Genomic DNA, 18,307 nt, shown 5'->3' on the forward strand with positions numbered 1-18,307 from the left:
ATGCGGTAGTGTTCAGTGAAACGGCCCCCAAAAACCTACTGGAGCGTTTGATGTTAACATCAGGACTCGAAGGTTACAGTTTGTATCTGTCTTATACATTAAGTGCACACATTTCCAGCCTTTAAACGCGATTGCCAGTGTGATATGTTGCTACTTCTCCTCGTTAGAGGTTTTTAGAGTTTTGGAATGTTTCTTTGAACACTGCCTACATTGTTCAGATAAACCATAACACTATAGTAGTGTTAAAAACGATGCAGCTTTAAATGAATTGTGATGAAGACATTGAAGTCAAAGGCAAAGCACAGAAGCTCAGTACTTTTAGAACGTGGCGTCTAGCACTGAGAAGTCGCACGTCTGTCAGCAGCGCAGGACTTTAACCCTCCTCTGCGGTCTGGGAGGCTCCGAGGGGCCCACAGGAAGCCTGTTACCTCCACACAAATGCAGATTGTATTTGTGACCCCGGTGAACTAACCACCGCTCACAGCAGAAGCTTTATCTCCGACACAACATCTGCTTATCAAGCGGGCTGCTTGTGAAACCTGCCGGCGCGGACGACTTAAGTGCCTGAAAAAATTTCTGCTACTCAAGACGTAAACAAGTCCAAGTGCCCAGAAATCTGACTGCCATCATCAGCAGACACAAACACGACCCTTCGCCTCGATCCGCTCATTCACACATAGCTGCTGCGCATGAGGCTCTCCCTCTCACGTCCTTTGCCTCCGTCACTGCCGCCTGTGTTTGCGGCCTCGTCCGTGCCAATACTACTTTGCCTCGACAGCTGTAATGGGCTCACTGTGGAGAGACGCACACGCTGCCTGCTGCCCAAACACTCCACGGCTCTTATTCTACCCCGATGATTGGCGGTGACATGCTCGCGGTGGGCCCCCTGCAGCCGCACTGACATCCACTTTGCCGCGGCTGGGTGACACATCTGATTGCACCCGTCAGGTTCCGTGCTTTAAGCCTTATCCCCTGAATGCTCCCGCTGACCTTTGCCTCGGTTTTTTTCTTCCCCTTTTCTAACTTTCCTTCCTTGTTTCAGACCACATGTTAGTCCTCCTTCACTGCACATGGCACTCTCAAAGAGTGGGTCAGTTGAGTCGGTTTTCGGCCTCCGAGCCTAATGCATATTGATATATTAAAGGAATAGCACTGTAATAAGTGTTAAATGCATGTAATAGCTGATTTTGTTCTGTTGGTGTATTATACTATTATATATACTAACACAGCAGGTGTTTGCAATAAGTGTGAATTCGCCACAGCATTATTGCTGATCCAAGTCTCGAGTTAAATCCATGTAAAGCATAAGGCCGACTTTCTCACAGACAACAAATCCAACACCCAAAATCTACAAAGTGTCGTTACTTCTCTCAGCGACGGGTTTTGTTTCCATACGGAGCAGGCAGCTGTTTGATAAACTGTACTAATAAACCAGCAAGACACAAACGTAACGACTAGTTGGAGAATATAGTAGAGCACTTAAAACTAAGCAATGGATGAGACAGATTTTTTTCCTCAGCAGTTAGTAGAGATAAAAAAGAGATAAAATATAGTAGACGCATTTATCATGGAGGACAAAAACCCAACTAAACATGAATGGGAATGTTGCTCAGCAGCTGAATGTGTAAGAAAACAACTGTTTGCTAAATAATTCATCTTACAAGGCACTGATATGTCAGTTTGGTTTATAGCTTTTCTCTGCTGCCCCCAAGTGGTCCAAAATAAATTGCTTACTGCAGGTTGAAAAATATGTAAAATAACACGTGGAAGCAGTTGGATAGTGCAGGCCATAGGGAATATTTCTTAAACAAGAGTAAACATCATTTTTGTTGGGTTTATTTTGGCGAGTGTTGTAAAAACTCCCTGTGTGAAGCAGATGCAAAGGGATAATAGATCCACGATCATGGTGTTCAACCGTAGAAATACATTGTTGCTGTGAGTAATTAACTGGTATTTGGTGAAATAGATGATTTTCAATGTTGTTTTTCTGCCAGAGAACCATGCAGTTGTTTACCCAGACTCCTCTGCTGGGCATCCCTGCTGTGTCTCTGTGCCTCTGCAGCGGCTCCTTTCAGACGAACGAGGGGGCTGCAGGGATATTTTACAACTGCTTGTCTGTCCGAAAACACATTTTGTGTTCACTCAAAAGAAACTGCAGCGCTCAAGGTTCTCAGTAATAAAAAAAAAAACAGAGTATAAGGCAGAGAGTAATGAGCTAAACACACTAGAAATGTTTTGTTTTGGTCTTTTCAGGGTATTTGTTGACCAATAAGTGTTTTTACTGTATCCATCGTCAACATCATCACCTCAATCTATTTTTAGTTCTTTTAGGAGAAGCACACACACACATATTTGCACTGCCTCCACTGTTACACCCCCACTGAACGTCAGCCACATGAAGATAAAGGGAAGATTTTGATTAGCCAGCCCGCGGGTTTCCCTTTAGGGAGGATGGGCTGGTGGAGAGTTGGTTTGGACAAACAAAGCCCAACATGACCCCGGTGACCCCGCTGCTGGCTACCACCGCAGTGGATCTACACTCACCACAGATGGTGTCACACAAGCCCAGAGCGCTCGCCGTAATGACACCATGAAAAGACAGTCAGGGACAATTTACCCTATTAAAGCAATATTTCTCGTCGTAAGAGCATTTTTCGCATCAGGGTTTAGTATCAATCCATCTATAAATATGTGATGCATAAATGTTGCCCCCCCACCAATGGAAACACTGCCCTTGTGATCCCATCCAACCATTCACTTACATCCATTCCTGAGCTTGAACATAAATTCAGACACACACATTAACCCCTCGACCGCCTCTGTGATAACCATCATCTCCAACCAACATATATGACCAAGGCTTTAACTCAATTAAGTCATATAAATCAGGTTCCAAGGCACAGCCTGCTCCTTAAACCCCTTATGATTATAATAAATTGTTCTTATTAAAGTTGTGTCACAGATTTCAGTATCAACATATCAACCCACTCACCGCACCAGTTGCTTTAATCTGCCTTTCTTAATGTTTATGCTATAACCTGTACACTGTGCTAAAATGTGTTTAATGCCCAAAACAGACGGATATAGGGAGAGCATTGGCATCTTTATAGCTGAAGATGTAACCTGCCCTTGTGAACGTGGTTAAAGAATGAAGACAAAAGTTGGCCAATTGAGGTTTTTTATCAGAAACGATTGAATACATATTATATGTTAAGGATTACAAATCGAAAGAAATGAACACCTCAAACAGCTGGACCAAAATAATTACAGCAGAGTAACAAGGAAACACAAAGGATTCGCAACATTTCCTATATAAGATAATAGATAATATTGTCCCTCACACGAGGAGGCAGCTAAGTCAAGTCACATAATAAGTTGCCCCAGGGGAGCAATCGTAATGCAGTTTGATCAGCGAGGGCCTGTGTGCATCTTCTGAGAAAAACACACAAACTGAAACCTCTCCTCTTGTGTGTAAAGTGCTTAAAGTTTAAGCAATACAGCTGTCTGAAAACGTTGCAGTGGCATTTTTAGTCATGTCCCACAGCGATACACTAACTTACCACTAGTTACAGGGGCACACATCGCCTCTTCTGATTCAACGTAGTGGCCTTCGAGCTCTATGCTGGCAGCTGCAATGTGATGAAGGTGCCTTCTGACAAGAACACACATGTTCCGTCACGTACTTTCTCCAAACCTACTGCAGTTACTTGGCATAGCTGCTCGTGGCCCGAGGCTCTCTGGCTGCAGATTCCAGCTATTATCCAGCCGCTGGGCTAACTCTCTGCCGCCTTGTTTTTCCATCCATCCATCCATCCTCACACCGCTTATCCTCCACACAGGGTCGTGGGGGGCTGGAGTCTATCCCAGCCAACTTCAGGCGATAGACAAGGTACACCTTGGACTGGTCGCCAGCCAATCACAGGGCTAACACAGAGACATACAGCCATTCACACTCACGTTCACACACCTACGGGCAATTTAGAGTCATCAATCAACCTGATCCCCAGTGCATGTCTTTGGACTGTGGGAGGAAGCCGGAGAACCTGTGGAGAACCCACGCAGACTCCACACAGAAAGGCCACTGGGTGGAGTTGAACCCAGGACCTTCTTGCTGTGAGGCGACAGTGCCGCCCTTCTTGTTTTTTTTTCATCTAATTGAGCTGTAATTTTTTCCTTTTTGCCTCACGAGGCGCTCTTCTGTCGTAAAAAGGTTGATAGACCGTTGTGATGTCCCACATACACAGATCACATGTCTCGTAAAGTAAGTCTCCCACAGCTAGGCCCTGAGCCTTAAATAATGTCTGCCACACAGTAATTATTATTCACATATTTTCAACAGCATAAACCTTAATTTTAACATCACAATTCATATTAATGAGTGAGATTTTAAAAAGGACATTCCCTCTTATTTGACAGTATCAAGCGTGAATCTCTATTATTCCAGCTCTGCAGACATGATATTAACACTTAATTGTGGAAAGTTAGTTAAATATTTGTAACAAATTATCCATATTCTTATGGCTGTGTGATTTCATAAAATGGAAATATACACAATTTAGTGTGCATCACTTTTCGACAAAACGTCAGCTTGAAACCAGCGGACTGGTGACATAATAATATTTATCAATCTAGCACATGTCATAACAAATTCCGACGGTCGCGTAACTTGACAGAATAACTAAATAATTAAACTACCAGCTGCTAACAGTGTAACTACATTTGAGCTGGCTTTCACTCTGACGTCATTCAGAGGGGTTCCGCATCGCTTCGCTTAACAGACGCCATATTGGCCACGCTGGTTCGCTCTCTTTGCGTGTCTTGTGGCAGTTAAGTTGGACAACTCACTCGGTTGTTAGTTTTTGGGCGGCATCAGACTTTTACGTTTTGCCGAGATTAATTCATTTGTACTGCTCGTTGAGAGCTAAACTACGAAGAACTCGTCAGCCTTGCACAGCGGCCATTACACTGTTAAAACGGAATTGTACTCAGATAGTTAACGTTACGTTAACGTTATAACCCCAGACAGGAGATACAAAAAAAACCGTAAAGTGTCTAGTAATAACTTAAAAGAAGGTAGGCTGAGGTGTTTTTCAGTCATTGTACGTACAGTTTATAGTGAATTAACCTTAGACGTGTTGCGCTAACGTGAATTGTATATTTTAGGGCTGAGGGCCTGGACCGGAAGCTGGGAGATGCAAGGTTAAATTTGGCTAACGTTAAGCTAGGCTACTAATAGCTAGCCAGGCGACTAACGCTAATTGCGTTAGCATGGTTCTCGAATGTCACTGAGGTAGGTGTGGTTTTATCTTTCCTTAGGGAACATCGCATTGTTTATGACAATGGATGGGGGTTACAGCCTATTTAGTGATTTGACACATAAACCGAGGAACTTTATTAACTTAAAGCTTAACTACTGTACTGTTAGCTACCATTTTATCTCCGATGTTAACTTAATCAGGCTAACGTTAGTTGGGGGATGGGAAAAGGTTCGTAACGTCGGGGCACTTTTGCTAGCTAACGTTAATAGTGTCGGCTGTAAGCGGGGCGGCCTCCTGTACCGCTCGCCCAATGGCTTCCCCCGGCTAATGGGACGTCACAAGTGCCGGTCTGCCCATTCTAAAATGTGCCTTGGAGGGGGAGCTAGTGGTCTTGAGAATCGTCTATTTCAGTGAGGGATCCGGCGAGGTAAGCCACCCAGAGTTCCCCATTGTCTTTTTACGAAGCCAGTCGCTTGTATTCTACTGAGACTTCATCGGCGGTGCACAGATAACCATGCCGGGGCCCTTGTTATAGCTGGTTTTGTCCTGGTGTGTTTGCAAAATCTTGCTTAACCTTATGCAGCCTCTCAAAAACAAAGACCGACTGATCTATGTCCTCGTCGATAACATATCTGATCGGGTGGTATTGACTTACTGACCGCGATTACCACCGTCTTTCATCAGTCTAACCACCCCGGTTGCTTTAATAACGTACGCGCGCGTGGAAACTCCGTTGTTATTACGTTCTCTTTAGTTTTTACATTGCACCACTTATAGCTAGTCGCTTGAATCGGGACGTACAGATTCCTCCCTTACGTGTCCGCCGGCAGCTGCAACTGCACCGTGCACGTAACGTAAACACCGGCTGCAGAAATAAACATGCCGGTCGCCATGGTAGTGACTATCGGTGCGTTGTGTTTGTTGTTTTCGCCCTAAAAAAAATAATGTAATAAGATCGTGTGTTTGCAAAGCTCGAGTTCCTTGTCGGTCAATGAAAGTTGTGCATTGAGGGGAACGTTCGCGGCAAAAAGAAATAGGCAACGCGAGATTTCGTTTACGATGTCGATTCATCGAGGAGGAAGGGGAGGAGAAAGTGAGGGTGCAGCGTGGCTCGAGAGTCCCGGGGAACCCGGCAGCATCTCGGCTCTGAGAAGTCACACGCAAACAGTTTACACGCGTACGTGTATTTGACAGAACGCGCCCCGTCCGTGTGCACCACGATGAGACAATAAGGGATTAGAAACCACCCACTGAAGCGGTTTCACACACACCACCCCCACCCCTGATAGCCCGCGGTGGGGTAAACTGAGCTCTGGCATTACTGACAGCCATGTTTTCTAATGTTAACAAATTGGTAATAATACATTGAAAAAAACTATAATACAAAGAAATGTAATATTACAAATAACACCGTTGGTTGAATATACCAACATTGTTGATTGAATATACAGTAAGCAGTAATTGTTCCACCTAATGTATCCACACTTTATTTATTTAGTTACCAGAAAAAATGCTACATTGTGAGGTACATCAATATTAACATATGTCATTACCTTGATTGCAATGGGCCATATCACATGTAAGTGTTTTTATACAAGATCAAACCAATACTTATACCAACACTATATTTGTGGACCTCTATCTCCACCTCCCGAGCAGGAGTGAGCAACAGTAAATGTTTAAATTTTGTGATTTTATGTTTGGTGTAAGTTTACAGTAAACTAAAACAAATTACTGACATGAAGAGGAGATAACTATGATAATAACCAATTTTTCTTTTAAGGGCTTTACAATGGCAAGTGCAGTGGTTGCGATCCCAGACGCCATCCGCGATAAAAGCAGCCGTATTTATTTGGTGTCCTGGTACAACAACCTGCTGAAGACAAACTTCAAAGATGTGCAGGAGATGGGTTCAGGTGATTGATCATTATGAGCAGATACAATATGATGGTACAGCAGTACTTCTGTGAACTTGTACCTGAATCTTGTGTGTATACATGTACGTATACATGCTTTTTAAAAATGTTACTGCTATGTGGTCGGTTTCCCACAGGTGCGTGTCACTGTCAGATCATGGACTGTATTATTCCCGGCTCTATTGCCATGACGAAGGTGAAGTTTGATGCACATAGTGAGGATGACTGTAAGCACAACTTCAGGCTCTTACATGAGGCCTTCAGCAAGAACGGTCTCACAAAGGTAGGCATTTTTCTCTTAGCATTTTAACTTGTTGGTGTTGGTAGGCAGATTTTTTACATTTGACAGGCCAGCGGTTTCCTGCAGTCTTTTTATGCTAAGCTTAGCTAGCCATATATTCTCTTCAATTCTTCATAATCAATACGAAAGTTAGGTTGACTTCAAAATTGTGGCCTGTGTTCTTTGTCTTGGTTTAGATTATTCCAATTGAGGAGCTCATACAAGGGGATTTGAAAGTGCACTTTGACCTCCTGAAGTGGCTCAAACGTTTCTACACCTCAAATAATAAAAATAACAAATACGACCCTGTGAAAGCTCGGAACAGCCAGGATATCAGCCCTATTCTGGTACCTGACAAATTTCCTAAAGGTAACTGAACAACTTTTTTTTTGTTATAATGAAAAACGCATTCTGTGTTTTGTTTGTTTACAGTAGTTACGCAGTAATTCTTATTTCCTTTCTGTCAGGGGGATCGAAATTAGATTCAGACACGGAAGAAACGGCCACTGTAACAGCTAAAGAATTTCCTTACACTGAAAAATGGAAGAACACTTATGACTGGGCTGACCATAGTGCTCTTGGAGAGGAATTTACCTTCTGCCGCTCTTGCGAAACAAGCCTGAAGACATTTCCTAAGGGTTTTTTGGAACTCAAACGACACGCGGAAACAATGAAACACAAGAAAAAGGCCCAAATATACAACCGTGTTTGCCCAAAAACCAATCCCTCTAAGCCTCGTCCCAGTAGCGATGCGGCTATTTCTAGACATTTTGCACGCAGCAAACTGGGTTTGCAGAATTCCAACATGACACCAGTTTGCCAACACACTCCGTACTGTGTGTACGTCTTTGGAGGTTGTACACTGGGAATGGACACGGTCTCTGTGGTCCTTGTTGGCTTTTTTGATGTCAAAACCTCCAGGCAATGCTTCCAATTCCTGGATGCCCTTCAGTCAGAGGATAACGCCGACGATCTAACAGCAGCGGCAGTAGTGGCGACCTTAAAGAAATTCGGGTTATACACAGATAATATTGTGTCTGTTTATTCAAACTGCAGCAGTGTGGCCTCAGAGCAGATCTGCTCGCAGCTCAGGAAACTTAACCCGAACATAGTAGCCTTAGGGGATCTGTACGCCACGACTGATGCTGCGTTCCATGCAGGGATTAAGAAGCTCTCCAATCAGCCTCAAGAGTTGATGGTAGATATCCATGCTCACTACTCCTCCTGCGCTACCAAGAATGAAAACCTCAATACTCTTTTTGGCTCAGATATTAGTGCAGAGAGTCCATCCCTTCATCTTAACACCAACTGCCTTACATTCTATCCGTTGGTCACAAAAATCTTAGAAATATGGACAGATCTCATTAGTTACTTCACGTCCTGCGACGAGGGCGACACGAAAGCCAAGTTAATCTGCCAACAGATGCAGGATCCTAAAGTCAGGGCAACATTTATGTTCTTGGAGCATGCCATAGAGCCTCTGCACAGTTTCCAAAAACGTCTACAGCCACGGACGGAAGGGGTCCGAGGCGATGTGCTGCTCATCCTACAAGAGGCCAGTGGCCTCCTGTGCACTTACACCTCCTACTTCCTTCAACCGGAAGCTGCTGCTCGATTCACCAAAGAACGCAATCCCCGAATCCTAGAGGGCAAGAAATTCCACTGGTCAGCCTCCAAACTCTGTCTGGGTGGCAACGCTGTGGAAGACTTCCTGAATGAGTCGAAGGCTACAGATACACTGGCAATATTAAAAGAGGAGGCGTTGTCTTTCTACATTGCACTGACAGGTTGCATTGCAAAGGAGCTGCCTCTCAGCGACCAGGTGCTAAGTGGAATAGCTCAGCTGCTGAACCCCGACAGCAGAGGGAGTCTTAGTGGGAAAGAGGTGGAGAAGCTCGGGACCTCGCTGAAAGTCTGCAGCTCCCCCGAGGAGGTCGAGCAGCTCACGCGGGAATTCCTTGAGTATCAGCAAGCCGAGCGGGGAGATAAAGAGCCCTCGGGAGTAGTTTCACCAGAGAAACACTGGGCTAGCGTACTGGAGGACCTGCGTCCGACATCAATCTTCCGAAAGCTTGTTCTGACCCTGTTGTCTTTTCCCTGTCCAAATCTAGAGGCTCAGCAGGTTTTTACCACGGTATGTAAATTGAGGAGCCGTATCAACATTTTCTTTGTCTCTGTTTATGTTACGGTATCTTTAATATTATTAATTCTCTGCACTTGCTGCATTTCCTGTTGCAGGCCCTGAATAACTCTGCAATGTCTTCTGAGAGGGAGGGCTCAACAGAAAGCGAGTCTGACCTCACGTCCGACGGCACTCTCTCGGACTCCACCATCACACAGTCCTCAACTCAAACTGAAGGTAAGATTAAAGCCAAATGTATTAGGTGATGATGATGATTTGTGTTCGGTGTACAGTACTGAACCGTGCAGTCAATCCTGCATGTCGTTAACACTTGTATGTGATTCTCCAGACCAGAATGGTCTTAATGTGGAAGTGAAGCAGTGTGAAGTTCGCCTCACAAAGATACATCGTAAGTAAAGGAAAACACACGTCTTTTTTTGATGTGAGCATCAGGTTCTGGATTCTGCAGCACTTCAGAATTCTAGTTTTAACATGTCCGAGCGCAGATGTAATACTTCTAATGATAACAACAGCAAAACAGACTAAAATCCTTTTTGTTTTTTTCCAAAGAAAATGGTGGTACACCTGGAGAGAACGGCGCCGTGTGGAACGGGGTAACAGATTTTCAGAATTAGAAAAGCTGTATTTCTTTATTAATGAATAAATAATTATTTGACCATAAATATGATCAGTTATGCACACAACTCTACTCTACTCTATTTATTTACCTACATTCCTTATGTCCTCCAAATTCTTCTTTAATCTCTATTGCAAACATAATTACTGTTTGTGATTACAGTTACAGTTTGTCCCGATAGGGATATTCGAGTGTGTAATGCCTGTGTTGTCTCTCAGATGGCTGTTAGAGGAACGCACGGCTTGGAGAGCAGTTTGCGCCAGAAGCCACTGACCCGTACACTGTTTCAGGCTGGTGGTAGAACCACCTCCAGCCCCAAAGGGGTTGATAAGGACAGCAAAAGGGGTCTGGAGTCCCAAGATGAGGTACTTGGTGTACTCAAGTATTCTACCAGAATACGCCTGGGCCACGACTGGGCCTTTCCGCCCGTTTAAATTCCATTTAGACTCAAGGACACATGTTCTGTGAGATGAAACACAGTTTTCTCATTTGTCGACTGTTTGATTACTTATCAATTATATGTATTTCAGTAACTATTGCTGCTTAGAAAAAAGCAAATGTATATATGTTAGGATTGATGACGGGATAACTGGCTTCTTTCCTCCATGCCACCTGAAATGAAATATCAATCAAAAATAGGCTTGCTGCCATCAAAAGCAGAATGTGCAACAATTGATGAGACATAACCGAGCATGGGATGGCTGTCGAATACTTCTATCATTATGTTCCAAGTCCTTTCACACTGAACAACTTCGGGGTCCCACATTTCAGATGACGTATCCCCCTTGATAGCGTTGACCTGCCATCTCCCCCTAAAAAGACAAAAACGCATCTATGTGGGCCTCTCAGGGTAAAACGTTTGAATGTTTTAAATGTGTCGGACTCTCAGGGAGAAGAGACACCACCCCTCAAAACCACACTGAGAGGACGACGGAAGACGGCCTATCAGGTAACAGGAAACAGTTACAAGAACCAGTCTACAATACAGATGATCTTAAACATCATTTAGATGATCTTCTTTTAGCTGAAAAGCTAATCTGGATAATCAGTATTACTTTTCTTTTTCTGTTTTACATCTGCAGGATGGGAAAGGGTTTCTGACAGGTGAGCTGGTGTGGGGGAAAGTCAAAGGCTTTTCCTGGTGGCCCGGAATGGTGATGCCTTGGAAAGCCAAGTCATCGCCCCTGGGTATGAGACGGGTGGAGTGGTTCGGAGACGGGATGTTCTCAGAGGTGAGGGGTCCAGCTAATGTGCTCGAACTGCGGAAACAAATATCGATATCATATCAAATAGCACTTAAACATAATTGTGGCTTTCTGTTGCAGAGCTATACGGAGAGTCTGTTGACATTTAGGAACTTCAATAGGTGCTTTTGCAAAAATTCCTTTGCCAGCTTGCCCATCTACAAGGAAGCCATCTACCAGATCATTGAGGTAGGAGACCAAAATGCATTTGTCACAAAATCAAAACATTTAGTACCACCTCCTCTGACCCAAAACAGACGCCCTGACAAAATGTTCTGTCATATCAAGATTCAAACTTAGGAAGCTCCGACTGAATGACCTGTGGTTGGTCAACCTTGTAACGTGTAACGTAACGTTGTGCACTGCTTCGCCTTACGAAGTTATGGTCAACTGGAATCAGACAATATGAAGTCAACTCTCATTTCTTTAAAAACTTTATTCAAAATGTGTGTTTGTGATCGCCCGAAATCAAATATGTTGGCAACAACGGCTATTTTTTAAAATTGGATTCAATCGGAAGGTCAGCGGGTTAGGTCTAAACTGAGACTTATTGAACAGATGGTGGAAATAGAAAAATGAAATCGGATTTCAAACAGCTACGTGCCACTCGGGCTCTTTCAATAATTACAGTTTCTCCTTTTGCAAACATTTAAGATGTTACATGCAACTTTTGAATGTTTGTACTGTCCAGTTGGCGAGTGAGCGATGTGAGAAGTCTTTTGTTGAGGCGGAAGGAAATAAAGAAAAGGAGCTGAAGTTGATGCTGGATTGGGCTTCTGGGGGATTTCTGCCTTCCGGACCTGAAGGATTTTCACCTACTGGTACGAGTAGAGTTCATGAACATTTTCTTATTTATGAATGACTGCTGATTCAGACAGTGTTGCTATTATAGAAATAAAGACACAGTTAGTCGTCATGTTTTTTTCATAAATTATGGTTGTTGTTGATTACATCTTTTCTTTTTCTTCAAGATGCTGCAGCACATCAAGATTTTTCTGATTCTGCAACATCCGACAACCAGCCGCCAGCAAAAAGAAAATATGTTCATAAAAACAAGGCCAATGCACCCGTAATCATCTGTCACAAAGGTACGTATCTTTAACCACATTTGATCCGACAAACTTTTATGGAAGACAACATGACCTGTTCGATTCAGTCCTGGCGTTCATGTAATGTCCACATTATTTTTTCATATTTGTGATTTGTGTTAATATTTGACTTTTCAGAATCAATAAGAGAAATGGTCAAAGAAAAAGGCAGAAAAATTGAAGGTATGTTTTTGCCGAGCGTACTAAAGAAGTATGTGATTTAGAAACCGTTGTTGATATAAATATTCGGTAACGGTATTTCAGATTTTTGTTTGAGCTGTGGATCGTTGGAGATTGAAGTGCAGCATCCGTTGTTTGAAGGTGGTCTGTGTCTGAAATGCAAGGTAATCTTATAATCCAACGATTTGTCTCTGTCTACTGTTTCTGGTCTGCTTCACTGCATTCCAGTGAATGTCTAACCTCCATCTGAAACGCCGCCGCTACTCACATCCCAAATGCTGCACGACCGCAATGTCGCTGTCCACAGGGCAACTTCACAGAGACTCTGTATCGCTACGATGAAGATGGCTACCAGTCGTATTGCACCGTGTGCTGTGCCGGCCTAGAGGTCATTCTGTGTGGCAACGCCAGCTGCTGCAGGTAAACACCACCACGACACGCGATACTAAATGATTATCATGTCAATCATTGGGTATTTACATGACTGTTAATAATAACGGTCAATGGAGATTGGTCACTTGAAATGTTCTCTGTCCATCCCAGATGCTTCTGTAAGGACTGCCTGGAAATCCTGGTGGGCCCGGGAACCTTCGACGAGCTGAAAGATGTTGATCCATGGAGCTGCTACATGTGCAAGCCCGCACATTGCAAAGGAAACCTCAAACTCAGACCAGACTGGAGCGTCAGGGTTCAGGACTTCTTTGCCAACGACACCGCCATGGCGTTTGTACGTACCTCACTCTATCAGGCCTGTTTGAAGGTGGAGGACAGACGATGTCAGCAAAATAATAGTTAAAACATAGTAATAGTCATGTTTCAAATGTGTAAGTAGATTTTCTCTGAACGCAGAATATTACGTGTGCTTGTTTAATAAATGACTGAAGCAATTAGTCGATAATGAGTGATGGAGACAGTTCGTTACGGGTTTAGGTAGTTGTACCCACTGCCAGTAGAGATTCATCATATTTATGTTTTCCACACTTTTCCACTCTTAACTAGTAACAAAAATGAATGTGCAGCGGATAGAACGCAGTGTAGGTAGATTACAACTGTCTCTTTACTGAATGCTGTCATCCAACATATTAGTTCAGTGGTACTGAGAGTCGTTCTCTTTTAATCCCAGGAGCCTCACAGAGTCTACCCCTCCATCTGCGCTGACCAGCGTCGACCAATCAAGGTGCTCTCCCTTTTTGACGGCATTGCAACAGGTTAGTATTTGTGTTGTATTTGTTTTTAGGACAAACCCGTCTGGTCTCTGGAAATGTTTTGTTCATACTGAAACAAAACTACACTTCTAACGGGAAGTCGGTTATGGAGTCTACATTGAAAAACAGGTTTGTATTCCTCCTAATGAGTAACTACTCTTGCATCACGACAGGCTACTTGGTGCTCAAAGACCTGGGCTTCAAGATCGAGCGCTACCTCGCCTCAGAGATTTGTGACGATTCAATCACCGTGGGGATGATCAAGCACGAGGGAAAGATCGAATATGTCAACGATGTTCGTACCATCACAAGGAAACACGTGAGTTCTAGCTTTAGTGGTGGTTGTGGTCAAAGACCACCTAAGGATATGAACTCAAGTCGAGCTCTGTGCTTGTGTGTTGCAGTTGGCTGAATGGGGTCCGTTTGATCTCCTGATTGGAGGCAGTCCGTGTAACGACCTGTCCATGGTCAACCCTCTTAGAAAAGGTTTATTTGGTATGCAGCTTCCAGACTTCTGAGGAAGGCATTTTGGTAGGTTAAGTGCATCTAATGACTTTCTCTCCCTCTGTTTGTCCTGCAGAGGGCACTGGAAGGCTCTTTTTTGAGTTCTACCGCCTCTTGACCTTGTTGAAGCCAAAGGAGGGCGACGACCGTCCGTTCTTCTGGTTGTTTGAGAACGTGGTTTTCATGAGTGCCAACGATAAATCAGATATCTGCAGATTCCTAGAGGTAATTTTTTTGGGATGACCGGTGAAAGTATCCCCTCATCCCCAGGAAAACAGGCCTAATTAAATCCTATTGTTCATTATTCTCTTCCTCCCTTTTATCTTTCAGTGTAATCCTATTTTGATCGATGCAGTGAAAGTTTCCCCTGCCCACAGAGCGCGCTACTTTTGGGGAAACCTCCCTGGCATGAACAGGTACATGATAATACGTGATCATATGTGCGTTCTTCATATGTATATCCACAGCCTTCAAAAGCATTTCTTTCTCCTCAGACCTCTCGCTACGTCTCTTGATGACAAAGTGGGCTTGCAGGATTGTTTGGAAGGCGGACGCAAGGCAATGGTAGAGGCATTTAGTTTGTTATGTGTAAAATAGATGATGACCTGATTCTATTATAATTATGTTGTTTCAGCGACTGTATAACCTGTGTACCTGCAGGTCTTAATTGATTTTCTGTGGGCTATTAAAAAGGTCTTAAAATGGGTTAAATTTAAGTTGGTGAACCGTGTAGAAACACCCCGATCGTTCGTCTTCCTGTAGTTCGACAAAGTCCGCACCATCACAACAAAGTCTAACTCTATAAGGCAAGGAAAGATGGGTCCCCTTCCTGTCACCATGAACGGCAAAGAGGACTACCTGTGGTGCACCGAAATGGAACAGTAAGCCTTTTGGAAAATAATTCTCCTTGTGGATTGTGACGTTTGACCTGTATGTGATGATTTTTTTTTTCTTGTAACACTTCTAATCCGATGGACTCCTTCAGGATCTTTGGCTTTCCCAAGCACTACACAGACGTGAACAACATGGGCCGCTCGCAGAGGCAGAGAGTCCTGGGTCGCTCCTGGAGTGTCCCCGTTATCCGTCACCTCTTCGCCCCGCTGAAGGATTATTTTGAATGTGAATAACGACTGTGAGCCGAACAGCAGCGGTAAACCTCCTGCCTTAAATCCGCCCTGCTTCACTGGCCAGTTCAAACTCTCCAGTATTTTTATGAAAGTCTCAATTTAGAATCCACTATTTGGACTTGTAGTGTTTGCTTATGAGCTCCTTTAATGCTGAGAGTTGTCAGTCATCCGGGATCCACTATCACCAACCGAAACAGGGGTTTCCTCTGATAAATGATGATGCTGTAATCAAACAATAATTCTGCTGGGAACATTGGCCTGAACCACAAAGCGAGATCAGGCGGCTGATCAACTATCTTTGGGCTTATTTTACAGTATTGCACAGCTGGTTCTTCTTCTTTCGGGGGAAGATCACTATGGCAACCTTCCATTAACTTAATTTCTGACCAACCAGATCATGTGAAGAAATGTCACATTCTTACACGTGAACCACTGAATTGGCAATGAAGCCATAACGTTGCAATAGAGACATTTTATAGATCAGTAGAATTACTTACATGACAGTTACTATTCATAATTATGATTAATCTGTGCTTTTACGGCAATAAGAACTTTTACTTGAACCTATTTTAAGTCCGTCATTTTTCCATAGTAGTTTGTTCGTCATTGGACAGCGGTTCGGTGCTAACATTTGTGTTTTTTAAGGTTTGCTATTTATACCAAAAATATTTTCTGCTTAATCTTTGTGAACAAGAAGCTGTGAGTATTTTTTAGTATTAATATTTTCACTGTACTGTCTTCAATATTACTGTAAGAAGGTCCGACCTGAACGTGACGTCGTGGACGTTCAACTTGCAGTAAAGGCTTGTATTTTAGATTTTAGATATTTTAGATTCAGCTCATTTCCAATAGATGAATATAAAACAAAAACGGCTCAAACATTTATCTAATAACTATCAAAAACCTACTTTGTTGCAATGTGCGTTTGATTGGAAAACAGCCTCAATGAAGAGGAACTGTGAACATTTAAATTGTAAAAATAATAAATAAAACTATTACAAAATTAAATTAATGAATTACTAAAGAATAACCACTAAAAATAATTAAAAAGAAAATGAATATAATGAGCATTAGGAAGTCCAGTAGACACATTTTAGGCTTTCTCCATCTCACACAGGGAGAGTTAATGAGCTTAAGTGTCACAGCTCTTAAAAGTGCCGATCATCATTGTTTGAAGTTTTTTAAACTTTAAGCACAGCGAGTCTTGAGCTTGATGAAGACCGTTACAGTCTGCATTGTGCTTCATCAGTCGTGTCCTACAAGGGCTCCTTCATTCCTCTTTTTGTCATCTTGTACTCTAACCCCGTAGGTTTTGACAAATCATGAAACTGACATTTAATCAACGAACAGGTCAAAATATTCTTCAGATTGATAATCATGAAAATAGTACTTTGTGGTCTTAATATTTGTTTATTTTGAACCATTAGTTGGACAAATACAAGACAACTGATGTTATTGCATCGTGATGTTCATTTGTCTTCTGATGTCTCAGAAGCCAAACAATTCATCAAGAAATCACTCGGCAGATTAACCAGTAACGAGTGCAGTCGTTACTTACTGCTACAATAATAGTAAGAACCGTTTGACCGGTTTGTCATTGACATGCAGACTTTTATGATTATCTTGAAAAAGCAACAGTACTGTATGACAATTTAACGCTCACCTGTGGGGTTTTTGTTTTAAAATGTTTCATGTTAGCTCTCCAGAGAGTTAAGATGTTGGTGCTGTTTCCTGTACGAATCACTGTTAGCGTCCCGGTGCTTGACGACTCGTCCCGGTGCTGCATGTGTTCACTGCTCGTTGGGCAGTCGCACACAGACCTGCTGTGACAAGCTCAACGTCTTTACCTCATTTCTTATTAGGGACTTTTGACTCCTAGTGGTGCTATGCTAACAGTGCGTACAGTTGGCTTTTGCCTTATTTGAATTTTTCTTACCTCTTTTTAGGCTGTTTTGTTGTTGCTTTGGTGCGTGTTGAATGGTTATTGGTATACTTTTTTGTTTCTCCCGTTTTATTGTTTTGAGTTGACTAATTAGACACATCAGGGATCAAGTGCCCCGGACCCTCTTAGGGCAAAGACAAGGAATCATTATATTAATGTAGTTTAGTCCAACGTGATGTAGATACGTAGAAACGTGAGTTTACCTGGAGCTTGGTGCTATGTCAACTGATGGAAATAAAAGCTGATTTGTATCATTTTTGCTTCTTCCAATCAATTTGTTTATGCATGTCACAAGCACACACTGCTAATAAGGTTACGACTGAAAGCACTTTTATTCCACCGCAGGAGATCAGCATTGTTTTTCACAATGCTGCATTATACTTGGGGAAGTGGTGGAAGAGAATCCGTAGCTTTTTATCTCGAGTTAATCAGCCTGCTGCTCACTTATAGGTATCCTGTCACAATAAAATTGCTCCCACTTCTCCAGAGCGTTTGCCTCCGTTGGTGGTTGGATGTGAAGCCCAACACAATGCAAAGATGTCTTACAAGTGAACTAGTCGTCTATATCAGTATGTGTGTGTGTGTGTGTATATATATATATATATATATATATATATATATATATAATAGCCGATAATATATTTATAACTTTCACATTGTAGCTTTTGGATTTGGGAGAACTGTTCATGTTTATTAATATTCCTAGACCGTGAGTGTCATTTATCCATTTAGCAACTGGCCGCAGTTGCCCTTTAACCCATGAAAATATTCTAATTTAGAATCCATAATCTGCAAATTAACCTA

General features: G+C 42.8%; 1 protein-coding gene across 6 annotated transcripts; it reads left to right on the forward strand.

The window, feature by feature from the left end:
- Window positions 1–4,750: 4,750 nt before the first annotated feature.
- dnmt3ba (DNA (cytosine-5-)-methyltransferase 3 beta, duplicate a) lies at window positions 4,751–17,757 on the forward strand. Of its 6 annotated transcripts, none has more exons than XM_040193955.2 (27): window positions 4,751–5,073; window positions 5,164–5,685; window positions 7,042–7,174; window positions 7,312–7,457; window positions 7,652–7,823; window positions 7,922–9,588; window positions 9,693–9,813; window positions 9,926–9,985; window positions 10,147–10,190; window positions 10,432–10,578; window positions 11,103–11,162; window positions 11,296–11,445; window positions 11,539–11,646; window positions 12,149–12,278; window positions 12,429–12,545; window positions 12,684–12,728; window positions 12,810–12,889; window positions 13,033–13,145; window positions 13,269–13,452; window positions 13,849–13,933; window positions 14,104–14,249; window positions 14,335–14,425; window positions 14,511–14,659; window positions 14,765–14,850; window positions 14,929–14,998; window positions 15,197–15,315; window positions 15,420–17,757. In XM_040193955.2, the coding sequence occupies exons 3-27, from the start codon at window positions 7,051–7,053 to the stop codon at window positions 15,559–15,561; spliced, it is 4,356 nt and encodes a 1,451-aa protein (XP_040049889.2). In that variant the 5' UTR covers window positions 4,751–5,073; window positions 5,164–5,685; window positions 7,042–7,050; the 3' UTR covers window positions 15,562–17,757. The 6 variants fall into 6 exon arrangements, with proteins under 6 accessions (XP_040049889.2, XP_077944615.1, XP_077944618.1 ...); XM_078088489.1 differs by having other exon boundaries at window positions 14,335–14,416; XM_078088492.1 differs by having other exon boundaries at window positions 9,566–9,588.
- The last annotated feature ends 550 nt before the right edge of the window (window positions 17,758–18,307 follow it).

Source organism: Gasterosteus aculeatus, chromosome 2 (genome assembly GCF_964276395.1).
Source record: "Gasterosteus aculeatus chromosome 2, fGasAcu3.hap1.1, whole genome shotgun sequence".
NCBI lineage: Eukaryota > Metazoa > Chordata > Actinopteri > Perciformes > Gasterosteidae > Gasterosteus > Gasterosteus aculeatus.